The sequence below is a fragment of the Oratosquilla oratoria genome, chromosome 11 (genome assembly GCF_046742065.1).
Source record: "Oratosquilla oratoria isolate Oo_2021 chromosome 11, ASM4674206v1, whole genome shotgun sequence".
In the NCBI taxonomy this organism is placed as follows: Eukaryota; Metazoa; Arthropoda; class Malacostraca; order Stomatopoda; family Squillidae; genus Oratosquilla; species Oratosquilla oratoria.
In genome coordinates this window covers 63,946,716-63,966,540 of record NC_134787.1, presented here as the reverse complement: position 1 = coordinate 63,966,540, position 19,825 = coordinate 63,946,716, and the positions used below count along the sequence as shown (strand labels likewise).

Here is a 19,825-nt window from a genome sequence, read left to right as displayed (position 1 = left end):
CAAGGTATAAGAGGGTCTGGGAGGAGGACTCCATCTAGAACCCCATTAATTGGGTCATTAAATATGTGTGGGTTTCAGATCTCGGTTTCACTCCATGCACCTATACCTTCTTACACTCATTCTGCTAGTCATTCTTCACTCATTCTTTCCATTTCCCCAAACCATTCCAAAAGTCATTGCTCAACCTTATCTGCCAGCTCATTCTGTCCTTCTTTTCTACCTCACCTCCTCATTAATGTGCCTGTCCTTGAAGCCCCCATCATGCTTTTTCATCCCTTAATCTCAAACACATTTAGATTTCTCCTTTCTGCCTCCTGTAGACTCCTCTGCCCTGTACAGTCATAAGCACTTACCCTTTCCTGTAGTCTTCTCTTTATGTCCATCCCTTGATACCTATTTCTTATGACAATTTTCATCCACTCAGGACACTCACTTGCTTCCCTCATTCTGCACACTACTTACATTCACTGATTACATAACAGTAAAAAGAAGACACAAAGATGGACTCATAACTGATACACAACTGCATACCCTTCTCCAACAAAACAAGAGGAATCAAAGACATCCCAGGAAAAATAATCAAAATCCAAACACAAAACAACCTAAACATCAGATACATATATATACCACTCAGTACATCCTCACAAGACTTCATCCCTACCACATGTACTACACAGTACATCCATACAGAAACATTCTCATGTGTACCTGAAAACAAGCTCTTCAAGACTGATCACCAAACTCCTTAACTTCGACCTCTACAGATGTCACTCACAAATAGTCCTTCCTCGAGAAGCAAGAACCACACTTGCGTACTTGTTAGCATCCAGCACAGAATTGGCCTGACTACAGAGACAAACTGCCCTAGATGCAACCATCACACAGAGGATACTGAACACTTCATTTTATGCTGTCCCATCCTAGCCATACTCAGACAACAGAACAATATTCCTCAGGTGACATGTGTGATAATCTGGTTCCTGTTGCTGGATCTCCTGGAAGAGAAATGCTATGGAATGATTGACTGATGGAAGTCATGGTCAGTAAGTTGAACAAATGATAATGTGGTGTGGATGACAGCTTTAAAGGAAAATGTATAAACCAAAGTGTAACGGTTCTATAAGGGGTACACTGAAGATTAACTATCAATATTGCTGGGGAAGAAAGTCTATTTGTTATATGGTTTAATCAGGGAATGAAAGAGGTGAACATGCTCCTCTTGTGTCCAAGCAGTATATAAGTAGAACAAACTTGTAGAAATAAGAATAAGTAGAAACTAGATTATAAATATTTTTTATTACCTGGGAGGAGCAGGTAACAGTTTTAAGTTCTTAATTCCAGCATTTTGGAATCAATGTGTCTGACATGGAGAAGGCAGACAAGACGATGGCAGAATTGGAAATTGACTTTAATCAAAGGATTGGTGAGTGGTCCCAGTTGCAGGAGTCTGGATCACAACTTGTCCCAAGATTTGAATTCCCAGGTAAAACATATTTCTGTCAGTATTAAGGAAGAGGGTAGAGGGTGGAGGGGAGTGGAGTGCATTAGGGTCGGAATGGGTGTGAATGGTTTTTATGCCTTTATTTTTTGGCTACCTCCCTTGTAAGGGGGAAAAAGCCTTTGGTATATGTACGTATGTATTAAGGAAGATGGTCATTTGAATCAGGTGCTATTGTATTGGAAGAGGCCCTTGGTATATGTATGTATTATTGTATGAAACATTGTTTAAGAAGGTTCTAATTAGTTCGGTTTTGGGATAATTTTATTTTTGCATATGTAATTTTTTTAATTGAAAAAGTATTTGATAATCGTATTATATTATTCTTTTTCTTATAACAGGATTGAGCAATCTTGGAAATTCTTGCTACATGAATTCTGTGATGCAAGTTCTTTTTACGGTACCTGATTTTATTCAGCAATACTATAGTAAAAAACGAGAAATATTTACGAGCTCATCTTTAGATCCAGCACAAGAGTTCAATGTTCAGATGGCCAAGTTGGCTCATGGCCTTTTGTCTGGAAGGTTAGTACATGATGTAGAACATAGATTGCCGAAATAATCTAAGTATTGGCTGAGCATTAAAATTTGCCTTAGACAAGAAATATGTATTTTCCTTTTATGATATTCTTGAAACATTGTGTTCAAGATATAAACAGTTGCATATTGTAAGCTCACATCTTAAACATTGTAGGTATTCTCGAAAACCAGCTGGGGCAGATGACCCAAGCCAAGACCTTAATGACTTGCAACCAGGCATTGCACCACACACCTTCAGGATGCTTGTAGGCAAAGGCCATCCAGAGTTCTCTACCAAACGGCAGCAGGATGCCATGGACTTTATCCTACATCTCTTCAGCATCATCCAAAGAAATTCTCGCACCTTTGGTGACCCAACAGAATGTTTTAAGTTTCAGGTGAGAGTATAGTTTGTGGTCCATATTTTTAGATTTCTCCAAGGGTGTAATTGCTATAAAAACTTGTATCATTGTTATTTTAGACCATATAATTTTATGCATCTAAAGACATATGAGAGAAAAAGCTTGAAAAATTAAAACCTACAATGTAAAGGGTGGTTTAGTGTCTATGTCGCATGAGAGGTGTGAGCGAGTTGAGGAGAGACTTCTACTGATGAATTGGGTGATTAGAATTAATGCTGGAGTAAAGAATAAAGAAGCATGCTCCATAGATGAAGAATAAAACAGAAGAGAGTACAGTACAAATTTCAATTTATAAACTTGGTATTGTCTGGACTGACACCAAGCCAGGTAATGGATTATGTTGACTTTTAGATATACACTCATCCCTCTATTCAATGCATTCAATGTGTATTTACTTTAGTTGTAGTATACAGGATAAGAACTACATTGTTGGGGTCTCATCTCTGGATTCCCATTGGATAGATTTGACCTTAAAATTCTTCCATGCTAATTGATTGCACTGTTCCTTCCTGTAGATTATTCCATGAGTCAATATTTCTATATGGAAAACTATTTTTGTATACACAACAAATATCTAGTCTTTTAAATTCATTCTCTGGCCCCAAACAATGAGGTCTTATTTGTCAATTATGTTCACTCCTTTCATGACTTAGAGTATGTAGCAATAACTATTGTATTGTACAGGTGGAAGAAAAACGTGTATGTGGAGAAAGTGGGAAGGTAAAATACCAAACACGAGAAGAAAAATACCTACCATTACCTGTGCCCATGGAAGCTGCAACCAATCGTGAAGAAGTAGAGGCCTATGAAGCTCGAAAAGCACAAGCAGAGGCCAACAAAGAAACATTGTATGTTTTCCTTTGTTTTATTTAGCCAACTTTTTGTAGTTTTTAAAATTTAAGTTGCATATATGTATCTTACCAATATTCATTGGTTGTATATGTATAGAACTTAGGATGTGTAAGTATTTACCATAAAACATTTCATTCTGCAAATATGTAGCTAAGAATTTATTGGAAAAAAGAAAGAAAATGGGAATTCATATGGACCAGTTTGGGTACATGCAAGTGAGATGTATGTCAGAGAAAAACCATCTTTCTGCATCTATCTTCAGACCCAGGGCAGTGGACAGGATGCAGGGATGACCCATCATTCAGGAGGTGCCAAGATAAGAGGGAGGGTGAAGGGGAGTGGAATATATAGGAAATGGAATGGGTGGGAGTGGTTTCTATGCCTTTTTCTTTTTTGCTACCCCCTGTGTAGGGGGAAAAAGCCTTTGGTATATGTATGTATGTATCTTTAGAACACATCAACTTCCTCATTTTTATGTGGCCCTGTGACACTGCTTCTGACCCAGGGCAGTGGACAAGATGGAGGGATGACCCGTCATCCAGGAGGTGCCAAGATAAGAAGGAGGGTAGAGGGGAGTGGAGTATGTAGGGGATGAAGTGGGTGGGAGTGGTTTTCTATGCATTTTTCTTTTGGTTACCTCCCATGTAAGAGGGAAAAATGCCTTTGGTATATGTATGTATGTCAACACCCAACTCCATATGAAGTGCAAGCCCAAAGGGGCTGACTCTAATTATCTAGACCAGTGGTTCTTAACCTTTTTTGGCAGCGACCCAAAATTTTGCACAAATCAAGCATCGCGACCCAAGCCTACATAGATATACGAATTGTCTTTATAAGTAATATGATTATGCTTTATGCTTTGGAGTTTTTATTTAATCATGGTCTGCTTAGAATCCTAAAACTAGGCATCATGTATTTTAATTATTACAGTATATAATTATAATATATTTGTAGTGGGAAAATAATTATTTTCTGCAAACCCTTAGCGACCCAATAAAATGGCTTGGTGACCCAAATTTGGGTCGCGACCCAGGGGTTAAGAACCACTGATCTAGACCAATCTTAAGATCTCTTTCCCTCCATCTACTATTGTAAGTTAGGAAAATACAGTGAGTCACATTAATATGACCCAAACAACTGTCCAACATTTCTTCCCAAAGAGATGTATAGGAGAATCTTGGCACTATTGCCAGCTGCTGTGGAGCTTTGGTTTTCTAGTTGGTGAAAAGTGGAGATATGTTTAGAGTGAGTTAATGATAGTGAACATAGTCGTTATGAAACAAACCATGCATATGTATACATGGGAAAGGGTGATGGAGGGAACTGTGGTTGATGGGACATTAATGGACTATGTAGTGATACCCAAAGGGAGGATTGGAAAAGTTCTGGACATAATGTTTTCAGGGGAAAGAGTGGTTGATTGTCAGACAGTTTTTTAGCAATGAAATTGAGATAAAGAAGTGCTGGGAGTAAGCAAATTGAATGAGAAAGATAAATAGAAAGAATGCTCCTCTACATTTGATAAATCCCTGAAATACTTGACTCGCCTCCACCTCCATTAGCATAAATCCATCAACATCCTTTACCTTCTATATACTCAAGTCATCTCCCCTCACTTCACTTTCCTCCAAAACACTTTTTTATTCTTTTCAAAATTCTCCATCAAATGCCTACCCCATCTTACACCTATTCTCCTCTTAGCCTCCCTCACATTGTGCACTGCTTCCACTCTCTTTTGTACCTCTCATATGCTTACTTAGTTCATTTTGCAATCATTCTTCCTTACTGCCACCACTGCCTTCACTCTCTCATCCCATCATTTACTACCTGTCCTCTTTTCCTTGCTTGATAAAACATTTTGTATGTACTGGCCCCTTCACCCTATCCATCCACCTTATTCTTGATCTTCATTTTCAAGTTCACTCCATCCACTTCTACTTTCCACACTCATTTTACTAGTCTTTCCTCACTCTTTCCATATTTAAACCATCTCAGCACTCTTAGATCTATTTCATCCAACAACTCTTTTCCCTTTCTTGCTCTTCTCCATACCTTCATATTTCTCACCCTCAATTCATGTAACTCTAACTCTACTTATTAAACATTTCATCTCAAACACGTTTAAGCTCTTCCTCTGCCTTATTTAGATTCCAAGTTTCTGCTCCATATATTGGCATGGGGACTGTCACTCCCTTGTACGACCTCTTTGCATTCCTTCCCAAATACCTATTTCTCATAACATTTAATTTCATCAAGACATTAGCTTCCCTCCCGTACTGTATAATTCACCTTCACATCCACCCCTTTTTATTTCTGCATGCAACCCCAGATACTCCAGACATTACTTCCTCCAACCTTATACATACATTATATATAAATACATATATATACCAAGGCTTTTTCCCCCTTACAAGGGAGGTAGCCAAAAAGAAAAAGGCATAAAATCATTCCCACCCATTCCATCCCTAAATACACTCCGCTCCCCTCCACCCTCCCCCTTATCTTAGCACCTCCTGGATGACGGGTCATCCCAGCATCTTGTCCACTGCCCTGGGTCAGAGGCAGTGTCGCAAGGCATAGCCCATCCACAGCAAGGCTGCTTCATTAAATCGGCGACCGCCCCCTCTCCGTCCCCCCATGCATACAAGAAGATGGGGAGAAATCCCTTTGGGCTGCATCAAATCTTGCTCACATACTACCTCACCTCCCATCCCCCCACCCATTCCACCTCATGCATCACAGCATCATCCATATACAACCATTCTCCATTCACCCCTGTCTTCTGTCCTCTCCCATCTTCCTCAACAGACATTCTCCTCTTCCCTAAAGCCCCCTTCACCCCATCCATCCATCTCATCCTAGGACGTCCCCTCATGTTCACTCTCCACATCTGCCTTCCATACCTCTTTTACTAGTCTTTCTTCACTCATTCTTTCCATGTGTCCAAACCATCCTAATACTCTTTCATCAACCCTATCTCCCAACTCCCTTTCCACCCCTGTTCTCCCCCTCACCGCCTCATTTCTCACTCTACCTAGCCTAGTAACCCCCATCATACTTCTCAGACACCTCATCTCAAACACATTCAAACTCCTTCTCTCTTCCTCTCTTATGTTCCATGTTTCTGCCCCATACAGTGCTGTTGGCACAATCACTCCTTCATACAGTCTCCTCTTAGCATCCATTCCCAAATGTCTATTCCTCAATACACTTTTTAATCCACCAAGGCATTTACTCGCTTCTCTCAATCTACATCCTACCTCCACCTCCACTCCTTTTCCTGCCACATTTGCACCCAAGTATCTAAAACTATCCACTTCCTCCAGTCACTCTCCCTTAATGCTCACTTCCAATCTGCTGCCACTTTCACCCCTTGAACATTTCATCACCTTACTTTTACCCACATTTATCTTTAGCTTTCTTCTTTCACACTCTCTCAAACTCTGTCTCTAACTTCCTCAATCCCTCCTCCAATCCTGCCACAAGCGCAGTGTCGTCCGCAAACAACAGCTGGCTCACCTCCCACTTTTCTCCATTTTCTTTAACCATCTCCAATCCCTGACCCACCATCCTTGCATTTACCTCTTGCACCACCCCATCCATGTATAAGTTGAACAGCCAGGGCAACATAACGCATCCCTGACAAAGTCCCACCTCTACCTCGAACCACTCTCTCTCTCCATTTCTAATCCCATGAAATGTTGTAAAATGCTCTAGAAGTTTCCTTGAAAAATATATCTGAAAAACTCTTGTAAGCTGTCTACCCTGTCATAAGCCTTTTCCAGATCCATAAAAGCCCAAAATACATCCTTCCCCTTTCCTATAGCTTTTTCACATATCTGTCTTACCACAAAAATCTGATCCACACAACCTCTACCCGTCTAAATCCACACTGTTCCTCACCAATTACTCCCTCTGATCCTCTCAGTCAAGATCCTCCCATAAGCCTTCCCAACTACACTTAACAAGCCTCCCATAAGCCTTCCCAACTACACTTAACAAGCTAATCCCTCTGAAACTACTACACTCACACTTGTCCCCTTTTCCCTTGTAAAGTGGAACTATACAGGCACTCCTCCAGTCCTCCGGCACTCTACCCTCTCTCCAGCAAACATTAAATAACCTCACCAGCTAGTCCACCATCACTGTACCTCCTTATTTTAGACATTCTGCATGACATCCATCCAGACCAGGTGCCATACCTGCTTTCATCTTAACAACTGCCTTCACTTCATCCTTTCTTATTTCTCCTCCATTTTCCTCACTCATCACGGTAATTTTCTTAGCATTTCCCACTGCAACGATCTTTCCCTCTCTATCCTCCTTCACATTTAGCAACTCCCTAAAATATTTTGCCCATCTTCCCCTTACTGCCTTCTCTTCCATATATAAATAGATAGTAGAAATTTTCCATGCAGATTTAGACAGGAGCTATGATGAAAGATGTTTTGAAATATCATTGTGAAAAATGCTAAAATAATTTATGTTACTGATTATGAATACCTTTAATCAAACAAGTTCATAAATATTTCAGTACAGAGGACCTGGTAAGAGCAAAGATTCCTTTTGATGCCTGCATGACCACATTTGCTTCTCCAGTTGAGCTTGAAATGTTCAGTACAGCTGTAGACAGAAAGGTGCAGGGCCAGCAAATTACAAGACTCCGAACATTCCCAGACTTTCTCATTATTCAGGTAAGGAATCTTGTAAGTTACACATCTGTGGGATTTGCTTGTCTGATTTGTTTGCTTTGAATTGGCTACCCTCCATATAAGGAGAAATAGTGTGTGTCTGTGTGTGTGTACAGGGTTGGAGCAATGTTCATGGATTCCCATCTCTTTTCCTTTCCTTGATTTGTTTTATAAATATTTTCATCCAACTTGGTCCACAAGTTTACACTTCCGTGTAGGAAACTATATTTCAAGACATCTTTAAATCATGTTTGTTCTTCTAGTTTTTTATTATGAACTCTTGTTGATCTTTCTTCTTGCACTAGTAATTCTTTTCTGTCCAATTTAATCATGCTGTCTCTCTTTCTTCACTCCATCAAAGTGGGAAGTCCCAGTTTCCTCAATCTTGCCTTATATATATTGTCATTCAGACCTGGGATTATCTTGGTTGCTGCCTTTTGTATTCTCTATTTTTTTTTTATATCTTTTAGATATGGTGTCCACATTATCACTGTGTATTCCAGTCTGGGCCATATCATTTAAACCAGGGATCATTTTGGTTGCTGCCTTTTTTTTTTTCTTTTAGATATGGTGTCCACATCATCACTGTGTATTCCAGTCTGGGCCATATCAAGCTTTCATTGAATTTCATCATCATATCCTCATCCATGTAGTGAAATGTCACTCTTTTATTTATCACCTAATAAGATATTATCCAGCGTTAAGACAGAACTAACACATGATAGCCCTGGCCACAGATTCAAACTGCCCCAGATGCAACTGCCACACAAAGACACAGAACACCTAATACTACAATACCCGGCACTACAGTACCTTCTCAGGGGCTATTGCTGGTTTCCTGGAGGACCCAGGTCTTCTGCAAGAGAGACCAGGGGTAACAGATTGATTGATTATGTTCTATGTATCTATATACCAGGTCTTCTTCCCCTTTATAAGGGAGGTAGCTAAGTCAAGCCATCCAACCACTTCCACCCATTCCACTCCCATCCACCACCCTTGTTTTACTCTTACCTTAGTTCCTCATGGAGCTGTGTCAGATTTTTTAGAATTTAGATACTATCAGTGAGTGTCTTGCTGCATTAATAGTATTAAAATATTTGAAATATAAAAAATATGACACTCAAAATTTTTTAAGCTGATGAGTAAAGACATATATGGCAACTTTTGTGTTTATTATCTACATCCTATATAAGAGGGAAGAAGCCCTTGTATATAGGTAGATAGATGTATAGTTTCTTTAAGCCCTGTTTTGGGTATATTTTCCATTGGCAAGAACCTTAGGGGTTATGTGAAATGCCACCAGAAATTGACAAAATGTATTTTTTTCCATCTTACTTCCTTTACTTTCATTATTTTTTATTACTTATTTCTATTACATTACTACTTACTTTCCATTACATTACTACTTACTTTCCATTACTTCCAGTAGTTGGGAATACTTTGTTACTTGCAACTTTTCTGTAGTAATTGTTCTGACTAATAGATAACCTATAATTCCTTTTTTTCCATGTCATGGGAATGGAGTATGTGAGGATGAAATGGGTGGGACTGGATTTATGCCTTTGACTTTGTCTACCTCTTTTGTAAGGGGGAAAAAGCCCTTGGTATATGTATGTGTATATATGTCATGGAAATAGATTTAAACAAAACATTTGTTTGCAGTTGGCCAAATTTAGACTGGACCAAAACCTAGTGCCTCGGAAATTAGATGTTTCCATAAACATGCCAGAGCATCTGGATCTGGCAAGCCTAAGAGGGTATGGAATACAGCCAGGTGAAGAGGAATTACCAGAGCCTGCTCAGGATAAACCAGGTAACAAGATCTTTAAAACGATATAACCTGTTGTAATTATCGTGAATGTAACTTATTTTATAGGGATCAGTGACAATCATCTGCAAATAAATATAAACAGCATTTTAAACAAATACAAAATTGCAGTAGTTCCTTTACAAGCATTCGGTACACTTCGCACTAATACAAGAAACCAGATTAACACCACAATGTTACCTGTCTTCACAGAATACTCAACAATCAGAGCAGATACACAGCACAAAAGTGGACTCTAACAGCTAAACTCAGCAGCACTTTTAGACATCATGGCAGAAATAATCACAATACAAATGCAAATGAAGAAGTGACATAAAATGTTACAAATATCTACAGATATCTCTCCTCTTCAATACCCCAAGGCTACACACCCAAACTCCAATAACCAAATAATATACCAAGTCACATTGTAGCAGGTGACCAAAAAATATTCATCTATGTACCAAGATCCTTCGTCCCCCTTATAAAGGAGGTAGCCAGCCAAGGCAAGCACCCACCCCTGTCCCCTGCCCTGCCTGTGTCAGAAGCAGTGCACAAGACACAGCACATCCACAGCAGAGCCAGCCATTTCATCGACATGGTGACCGTTCCTTCTTGGCTCCCTATGTGAAAATAGAGAAGATGAGGAGAAATCCCTTTGGATTGCATCAGTTTACTGTCCATTCACAATCATTTGCCACTCACACTTATCTCTTGCCTTTCCCCCCCTCCTCCACCTCCTCAATTAGATTTATGAGAAGGAAATGAATGGCCCTTCATCCCCAAGGAGCTAAGATAGAAAGGACAACAAATGGGTGTGGAAAGAGTGAAGAGTGGGTGTATACTTTGACAATGCCACTCCCTAAATATGGGGAAAGTGTCTTTTGGTGTATGTATATATATTCCTCCATCTCTAATTTTACTTAGAAATACTGGACTAAGTACATGCTTTTCCCCCTTACAAGGGAGGTAGCCAAAGTCATAATTCCATTCCCATCCATTTCATTCCCACCCACACCACTCCCATTCACTCCTGCCTCCCTCCCTCTTTACTTGGCTCCTCCTGGATGATGGGTTATCCCTGCATCTTACCCACTGACCTGGGTCAGAAACAATGCAGAAAGACACAGCACATCCACAGCAAAGCTGCTTCATTTAATCGGTGACCCCCCCCCTCTCCATCCCCTCATGCAGAAAAAAGATGGGAAGAACTCCCTTTCGGCTGCATCAAAATATTTACATATAACCACTCCCTAACCCCCTACCCACTCCCTTCCATGCATCACAGCATCATCCATACACAACCATTCTCTACTTACCCTGATCTTCTGTCTTCTCCCTTTCTTCTTCAACATACATTCCCATCTTTCTCAATGCCCCTTTTACCCAATCCATCCATCTCATCCTCGGTTGCCTCCTCATGTTCACCCAATTGACCTCCGCCTTCCACACTGCTTTTACTAATCTTTCTGTTAAGTGCTAAATGATTAAATGCATTAGTTTTTGTGGGAATGAAGAACAATAATAGTTGTAATCACATGTGCAGAGGGATCAGTGAACTACTTAAGCCTGGATACAGTGGCTGCTAGACTACCATAGTTGAAAAGAATTGAGAATTGTTGATGTAGTTTTTTGTAGTATTCTTATTTTCATGCCTTAGTATTCCTTAAACTATATTTCAAATTGTAGGATTTAATTTTCTGATCAGAATGGGATATAAAGGGGTGGTGAGCATCAGAAGTGCCTATAGAGTTGGTACATTTAACATGTAAATATATGTCGTGGATTTCACAGTTCACCAGGTACATGCGGGATCATAAGAACAAAGTACATGTACAATTTGTGAACTCAAAACCAACTCAACTCAACAACACTACAAGCATAACCTTGATGTTGGAGCACTTTTAACCCCTTGAAAATCAAGAAAGTGATTAAAACTCAAGTGTAATATGATGTGATCATCATTGGTCATAATCAATATCATCATCATCTTTTTCTTCTCTTCCTTCTTCCACTATAAAAAAATATAATCTGCCCACTAGATTTAGGTTACGAGGCAAATTCTAAGATTACCAAGTATGAACACTTTGTCAAATTAAGACTTTCATATTGTATGCTTAAGTGCTGTGAAATGTGATTTTTGGGTCATTGATGTTAATGGTTTTTGCAGGTGGCATTGATGTTGATGCAGCTGTAGTTGCACAGCTGGCTGAAATGGGTTTCCCAGTAGAAGCATGCAGAAAGGCTGTGTTCTTGACAGGCAATAAGGGTTCTGAGGCAGCTATGAATTGGGTCATGGAGCACATGGGTGACCCAGATTTTGCACAGCCACTTGTAGTACCTAGTGCAGCATCAGGTGAGTTTTTTCTTTTTTATGTTACATTTTTCTTATCATGTTACATTTTTGTACCCATCTGGGGTATTCGCTGCATGTTATTGTGGGGTTAAAAGCTGCTAAGTAGCATGCAGCTGATACTTTCGAGTCTATATGGGGCCAGAGCCACACACACAGTCTCAAGACCTGGCCAGAGAGAAAATGGAGAATAATATAACTTGTGTTGTTTTTTGGGTGTTTATGTGAGGTGTGTTGTGTGATTTTTACATTGTTTATGTGGCCATTTACCTTTAATGTACTGTACATATCTTTTCATGTTCAGCCAAGAGTGGGTTTACTCCTGACGAAGAGGGACTCTCAATGCTGATGGCCATGGGCTTCACGCAAGATCAGGCCAGGCTGGCCCTAAAGCAGACCAACAACAGTCTGGAAAGAGCTGCTGATTGGATCTTCTCACATCAGCACGAGCTTGACTCGAGACTGGCAGCAGAGGCAGGAGAAATAGCAGCTGTTGCTTCTAATCAGGGTCCAACCTTCAGGGATGGTAATTCTCAGTAAGTAGAAATAATCGTTAACTTTTGCCCTGGCCTTTAATGTTTTTTAGAAGTTGGATAGGGGAAGGTCACCCTATAATGAAACAGTGGAAGTAAACAGGCTCCAGCTGTAGAAGCACCATGTCTTGCCTCAAATACTTCAACTCCAGCTGTTTGGCAGGGAACAGGGATGGCATTCATCCATGAGATGCTGAGATGTGAGGGACAGTAAATGGGTATTGGATGGTTGTAGGATGGATATGGAATGCATGAAGAACACCTGTTAGAGCAGGAAAGAAAGAGTACAAAAGCTAAGCCTATCTATCTATATACCAAGATCTTTTTTCCCCCTTATGAGGGAGGTAGCCAAGTCAAGTCAAGGTTATGTACCCAGTTCCACCCATTCCACTCCCAACCACCACCCTTTCCTCCCTCTCATCTTAGCTCCTCATAGATGATGGGTCATCCCTATATTCCACCCACTGCCATGGGGTCAGAAGGAATGTAGCTAAGACTGAATGGATGAAAGGATTGTGTGGTCTAAATGGAAAGAGGCAGTGAGTGAATGAAAGGATGACACAGCCGGAAGGTATGTGTTCATTAGTTCTAATTTTAAGTGAATGATTAGGGGGATTACTATATCATAAAGTGGTGAGGGTACTAGTGTTAGCTGACAGATCCTGCTATTAAAGTGCTGTGTCACACTGAATTACCTCTGATCCATGAGATACTGAGGTGGGTGATGTGTTAAATGGACATGATTTAATGTGTAAGAAAAGGGCATGTTCTTTGATTCAGATATCCTTCCCCCACTTATAAGGGAGAAAGGTCCTTTGGTTATGTGTTTATGAATTATGTAGGGAATATTTCAGTTTCCCAAGGGATGGCAAATTATAACTAAATGTTGTTGTTTTTTTTCTCTCTCTCTCTCTCTCTCTCTGCAGGTATGATCTGGTGGCTTTTATCAGTCACATGGGCCAATCAACACTCGTGGGTCATTATGTTTGTCACATTAAGAAGGAGCATGGAGGATGGACTATCTTCAATGACAACAAGGTCTGCAAATCAGCTAGTCCACCAATTGATCTTGGTTATGTATATTTATATAAGCGGGTCAGTCAGTGATAGCCAGTGTACATTGACTTGTTAACAGAAGAGAATCACAGAGATTATGGTTTCTGCCTTTTCAAACTTTGGAAGAGTTTGTGTGTTACTTTAAACTAATTAAGATGGAATAGTCATACATTCTATAGAACTTTTACAGATTAAGAATGATATGAAAATGAAACTATGGCATAGCCTTAAGAACAGAATAAATTACCACCAGTTTCTTCTCTTATAAGGCAGCCAGAGTCAAAGTTCAAAGCCTCATGGTAGCTAAACAAGTAATTGCATAAGTCTGAAGTGCAGTAAGGGAAAAGATTCATCACTTTTGTTGGGTGATATCATATGTGCTTGTTGAGCTATCTGAGGAAGAAAGGATGTGCCTACTTTGCCATTAGTACTGTGGCAAATGTGTGGATGCAACTATTTGTGATTAATAAATTTGTCATTAAATTCAGGAGGTATTTTTTTTTTCCCCCTTTACAATTTTGAAAGTAATAAAAAGATGTTTTGGAAAGAAATTAAGAGAGGAAGAGGAGGCGAATCAAGTAGAAAAGAAAAGGTAAAAGGTGTAGATGGAGAGATGATAATGGAAGAGAAGGCAGTAAGGGAAGATGGGCAGAGTATTTTAGGGAGTTGCTAAATGTGAAGGAGGATAGGGAGGGAAAGATAGTTGCAGTGGGAAGTGCTAAGAAAATGACTGTGATGAGTGAGGAAAATGGAGGAGAAATAAGGAAAGATGAAGTGAGGGCAGTTGTTAAGATGATGAGAGCAGGTAAGGCACCTGGTCTGGATGGATGCCATGCAGAATGTCTAAAAAAAAAAAAAAGGAGGTACAGTGATGGTGGACTGGCTGGTGAGGTTATTTAAAGTTTTCTGGAGAGGGTAGAGTGCCGGAGGACTGGAGGAGTGCCTGCATACTTCCACTTTACAAGGGAAAAGGGGACAAGTGTGAATGTAGTAGTTTGAGGGATTAGCTTGTTAAATGTAGTAGGGAAGGCTTATGGGAGAATCTTGATTGAGAGGATTAGGAGAGGAACAGAGGGAGTGATTGGCACGGAGCAGTGTGGATTTAGGACAGGTAGAGGTTGCGTAGATCAGAATTTTGTGGTAAGATATGTGAGAAAGCTATAGGAAAAGGATGTTTTTTGGGCTTTTATGGATCTGGAAAAGGCTTATGACAGGGTAGACAGGAAGGCACTGTGGGAGGTTTTGCAGATATATGGGATAGGAGGAAAGCTTCTAGGAGCTGTCAAGAGTTTTTACAAGAGTAGTAGAGCATGTGTCAGGATTAGAAATGGAGAGAGTGAGTGGTTCGAGGTAAAGGTGGGACTCCGTCAGGGATGCATTATATCGCCCTGGCTGCTCAACTTATACATGGATGGGGTGGTGCGACAGGTAAATACAAGGGTGGTGGGTCAGGAATTGGAGATGGTTAAAGAAAATGGAGAAAGTTGGTGACAGAGTTTGGGAGAGTGTGAAAGAAGAAAGTTGAAGATAAATGTGGGTAAAAGTAAGGTGATGAGATGTACAAGGGGTGAAAGTGGCAGCAGACTGGAAGTGAGCATTAAGGGAGAGTGACTGGAGGAAGTGGATAAATTTAGATACTTGGGTGTGAATGTGGCAGAAAAGGGTGAAGTGGAGGTAGAATGTAGATTGAGAGAAGTGATTTAATGCCTTGGTGGTTAAAAATGTGTAATGAGGAATAGACATTTGGGAATGGATGCTAAGAGGAGATTGTACGAAGGAGTGATTGTGCCAACAGCACTGAATGGGGCAGAAACATGGAACATAAGAGAGGAGTTTGAATGTGTTTGACATGAGATGTCTGAGAAGTATGACAGGGGTTACCAGGCTGGATAGAGTGAGGAATGAGGACGAGAACAGAGGTGGTAAGGGAGTTGGGAAATAGGGTGGATGAAAGAGTATTGGGATGGTTTGGACACATGGAAAGAATGAGTGAAGAAAGACTAGTAAAAGAGGTATGGAAGGCAGATGTGGGGGGAGTGAACATGAGGGGGCGACCTAGGATGAGATGGATGGATGGGGTGAAAGGGGCCTTGGGGAAGAGAGGAATGTCTGTTGAGGAAGGACAGAAGATGGGTGAATGGAGAATGGTTGTATATGGATGATGATGTGTTGCATGAGGTGGAATGGGTGGGGGGATGGGGGTGAGGTAGTATGTGTGAGAAAAATTTGACGCAGCCTGAAGGGATTTCTCCCCGTCTTCTCCTTTTCTGCATGAGGGGACAGAGGGGTCGCTGATTAAATGAAGCGGCCTTGCTGTGGATGTGCACTGGTCCCGTCAGTACCACCAAACTGCGATGCGCTTACCGAAACCTTAGCGGTACATACTCGTCACGGGACCAGTGTCCCACTAATTTATTGGTAAACTTTTACCATTAAGCGAGTATGTACCGCTAAGGTCCTGGTAAATTTTTACCATTAAAACCATTTTTTTTGGCACTTTCCTTAATTTCTCCAAAAAATTAATGTTATTTCTGTAATCAGCATACGAAACTTTACACGACACACACACACAAGGATATATTAGATTTCATTGTCAGCATGTTTTTTATTTATTTTCTCAATTATTTTTTCATACAAATTAGTTCATATTCTTATTTAGAAACAGAAGCATATTGACATTTTCATCACTTAAGCAATTTCGTCTATCTAAAATAAATTCACCTGCTTGCGAAAACACTCGTTCAGATGGCACAGATGTGGCTGGAATGCAAAGGTAATGTTTTGCCTTGTCCTGCAATAAAGGGAAGAACTGTGAATGATTTTTCCACCAGCGTAGAGGATCTTCGTGTCGGGCAATAATGCCTTCCTCTAGGTACTTCCTCATGTCCACATTTGGTCCAACACATGCTGATTGTACTGCCTTCAGACATACTTTCACTGTTTCATCATGTTCTTCCCACAAGTCGAGCTGTCTTTCTGGTTGTGTTGGTCTCTGCTGTTGAGCTGCTTGTGTTGCTGGAGCTAGCACAGGCGCCTGGGAATCACTTCGTGCACGCATCGAGTTTATAAGTTTGTCCTGCATGATAATTATGTTCCCTTTATCAACAAAAGGAAGTTTCTTAAACCTCGGGTCTAACAATGTTCCCACTGCATGAATAAAACTGCTCTCAAGTCCTGAAAACTTCCTATCTAATTGCACTCGCAACTCCAAACCCAAAGGAAAAGTTTCATAGAGCTCTCTTCTCTGTGCGTCCTTCTTTGAATACATGCAACTTCGAATGGCTTTGATTAGTGGAATGACTTTTGACAGGCAAGTAATTTTTTCTGCCGAAAGTTCTTTAGTCACCACATCAAAAGGTTGAAGGACACAGATGGCTTTGCTGAGACATTCTAACTCATCACCAGATAGGCACATGTTAATTCTACCTAACACACACAGAGTTGATGTCACCGCTTCTTGTTGCTCCTGGAACTTTTCAAACATATAGAATGTGGAGTTCCAACTTGTCTCCACATCCATTATCAGTTTTTTTCTCTCACCTCCTTGTTGTACCTGCTGGGCACATAACTTGTCTGAAGCTTTAACACTATGGTGAAAGAATGACACAATCGCTTTCACCTTTTCTTGTACTTTCTTTACATCATTAGTGTTCTTCAGAGCATTTTGAACCACAAGATTCAGAGAGTGGGCAAAACATGGAAGGTGTTTTACATTCATGTCTTTCACTGCTTTTACTATGTTGGAAGCATTATCTGTCACGATACAACACACTTTTTCTAGCAAGTCCCACTCCTCACATATTTCTTTGAGTGCATCTGCTATGTTTTCTGATGTGTGGTCAACCATTAGGCTTTTTGTAGCCAGTAGCTTAGATTTGAGTTCCCATTCAGGAGATGTAAAATGAGCAGTTACACTAAGAAATGATTTAGTTGGTCTTGAGGTCCAAAGATCGGAAGTGAGAGCAACATAACTTGCCCCCTCCAACTCTTCTCGCACCTGTTGTTTTTGTTTTTCATAAAGAGAAGGAAAGTGTGTTTGCATGAGATCCCTCCTACTTGGAAGTACGTAACGAGGATCGATCACCTTGACAAACTCCTGAAAACCTTCATTTTCTACCAAGGATAGAGGTTGCATATCAGTCACTATCATTTTCAGTAGATGTGAATCGATGTTTTTTTTCTTTTCTGACCCAAAGTACTCAGTAGGATGTCTTGTTTTTAAATGCCTTGATAGTCCCGATGTACTTCCTGTAAAGGTGAAAGCACCTTTGCATATGGTACATGTAACTATATTTGATCCTGTCTGCTCCATGTATGTCCATACCGGACTTTTCCTCTTTCGTTTGGAGTACATCGTAGAGACAGAACACTGCAACAAAGAAAAAAAAACATTGTAAGGAATCATTTACTATGTAGGCTATAATTATATTGCTCATCGAATTATTTTTCGTTAATAAACTACAGAGAACATCTACTATTACTTGAATTTTAAGAAAAGACATACATCACAATATGTAATGTATCTGTTATCAGAGTTGGGCAAGCGCTCAAAAAATTTGATCCACTTTCATTGAAGCACACATTTACTTAATTAATCCCAATTAAGGTTCGCAAATATTAATTACTTGAGACTACGTGAATAATAATTACATACGTATTCACTATCAAAACATGATTTTTGAATAACACGTTACTCGAATTCTACAACACAGTCATCTTGAATTATGACAAAAGAAACAATATAGATTTAATATATCTAGACTTTGCAAAAGCTTTTGATACTGTCCCACACGAAAGACTACTTACTAAATTAGCTTTACACGGAATAAGTGGTAGCCTATTAGGTTGGACTAGTAATTGGTTGAATGGTCGAAAACAGAGAGTTGTTTTAAACAGAAAAACTTCTAGATGGAAAAATGTTACAAGTGGAGTTCCTCAGGGTTCCGTTCTTGGACCACTTCTATTCATAGTATATATAAATGATATAGACCATGGACTAAAATCTACTGTTTCCAAATTTGCTGATGATACAAAACTGTGCGGAATGGCATATGATCACTTAAACCAATTAGATATTCAAGAAGATTTAGATCAATTACAGCAATGGTCTGAAAAGTGGCTAATGAAATTTAACACAAGTAAATGCAAGGTAATGCACATAGGTAAAAATAACAGTATGATTACAAGTTATTTGGAAATTCGTTAACAAAAGTGAATAGTGAAAAAGATCTTGGTGTAATTATCAGTAACGACCTCAAGTCATCCAAGCAGTGTATTTCAGCCTCTGAGAAATCAAATAAGATTCTAGGACTGATTGCGCGATCTTTTGATTTCAAAAGTCCATCACTCATTAACAAGCTATATAAATCATTAGTTCATCCACATTTGGAATATGCTGTTTCCGTATGGTCACCGAATCTCATTAAAGATATTGACAGATTGGAAAAAGTATAACGGTGAGCCACAAAACTGATTCCAAATATAAAAAATAAATCATACGAAAATCGACTAAAACATATGAATATGTTTTCCCTAAAAAAGCATAGACTCAGAGGTGACTTGATACAGGTCTTTAAAATTCTAATGGGAATTGACAACATCAAAAGTGACAAAATTTTCACATTGAATGAGAATCAGACAAGAAACAATGGTCTCAAACTGTCCGGAAATAGATTCAATTTGGAAGTAGGTAGAAACAACTTTGCCAACCGTGTAGTTAATGAATGGAATAAACTTCCTGCACAGGTAGTGCAATGTAGTTCAGTTCGAAGCAGAACCATTTAGATAAACACCTAAGCAAGATGCTGTAATGATTATTTATTTCACATTATTTGTTTTTGTTTTATCATTTGTATGTTTGATTTTCATTTATTATTAGTTATATGTCAATTTATTATTATTTACTACTTACCTGTTTGTTTACTATTTAACTATACCTATGCATCTATTTATTTTATTTATTTACATTATTATATTTCTTATTTATTATTTTATCATCATTATGATTTTTTTTCGCATCCAACCTAGATATGGACCAAAAGGTCTCCTGTCGGCATGCTCCGCCTTTGTAATCCTTTGTAATCCTTGCGTCGTA

The 19,825-nt window shown here is 39.6% G+C and overlaps 2 protein-coding genes across 2 annotated transcripts in view; one reads left to right on the top strand and one right to left on the bottom strand.

Annotated features, from left to right (window-relative positions):
* Usp5 (ubiquitin specific protease 5) overlaps positions 1 to 14,218 on the top strand; it is a 31,618-nt gene extending 17,400 nt beyond the window's left edge. The window contains exons 7-15 of the mRNA XM_076193041.1: positions 1,342 to 1,483; positions 1,840 to 2,023; positions 2,193 to 2,415; positions 3,124 to 3,287; positions 7,826 to 7,985; positions 9,645 to 9,795; positions 11,960 to 12,145; positions 12,447 to 12,678; positions 13,602 to 14,218. Of these exons, the coding sequence (XP_076049156.1) occupies positions 1,342 to 1,483; positions 1,840 to 2,023; positions 2,193 to 2,415; positions 3,124 to 3,287; positions 7,826 to 7,985; positions 9,645 to 9,795; positions 11,960 to 12,145; positions 12,447 to 12,678; positions 13,602 to 13,782 (1,623 nt within the window). The 3' untranslated portion in view covers positions 13,783 to 14,218. The remainder of the gene's footprint in view (positions 1 to 1,341; positions 1,484 to 1,839; positions 2,024 to 2,192; positions 2,416 to 3,123; positions 3,288 to 7,825; positions 7,986 to 9,644; positions 9,796 to 11,959; positions 12,146 to 12,446; positions 12,679 to 13,601) is intronic.
* Positions 14,219 to 16,335: 2,117 nt separating this feature from the next.
* On the bottom strand, positions 16,336 to 19,006 carry LOC143029499 (E3 SUMO-protein ligase ZBED1-like). Its single transcript, XM_076192157.1, has one exon. The coding sequence runs from the start codon at positions 18,134 to 18,136 to the stop codon at positions 16,370 to 16,372; it is 1,767 nt and encodes a 588-aa protein (XP_076048272.1). The 5' UTR covers positions 18,137 to 19,006; the 3' UTR covers positions 16,336 to 16,369.
* Between the last annotated feature and the right edge of the window lie 819 nt (positions 19,007 to 19,825).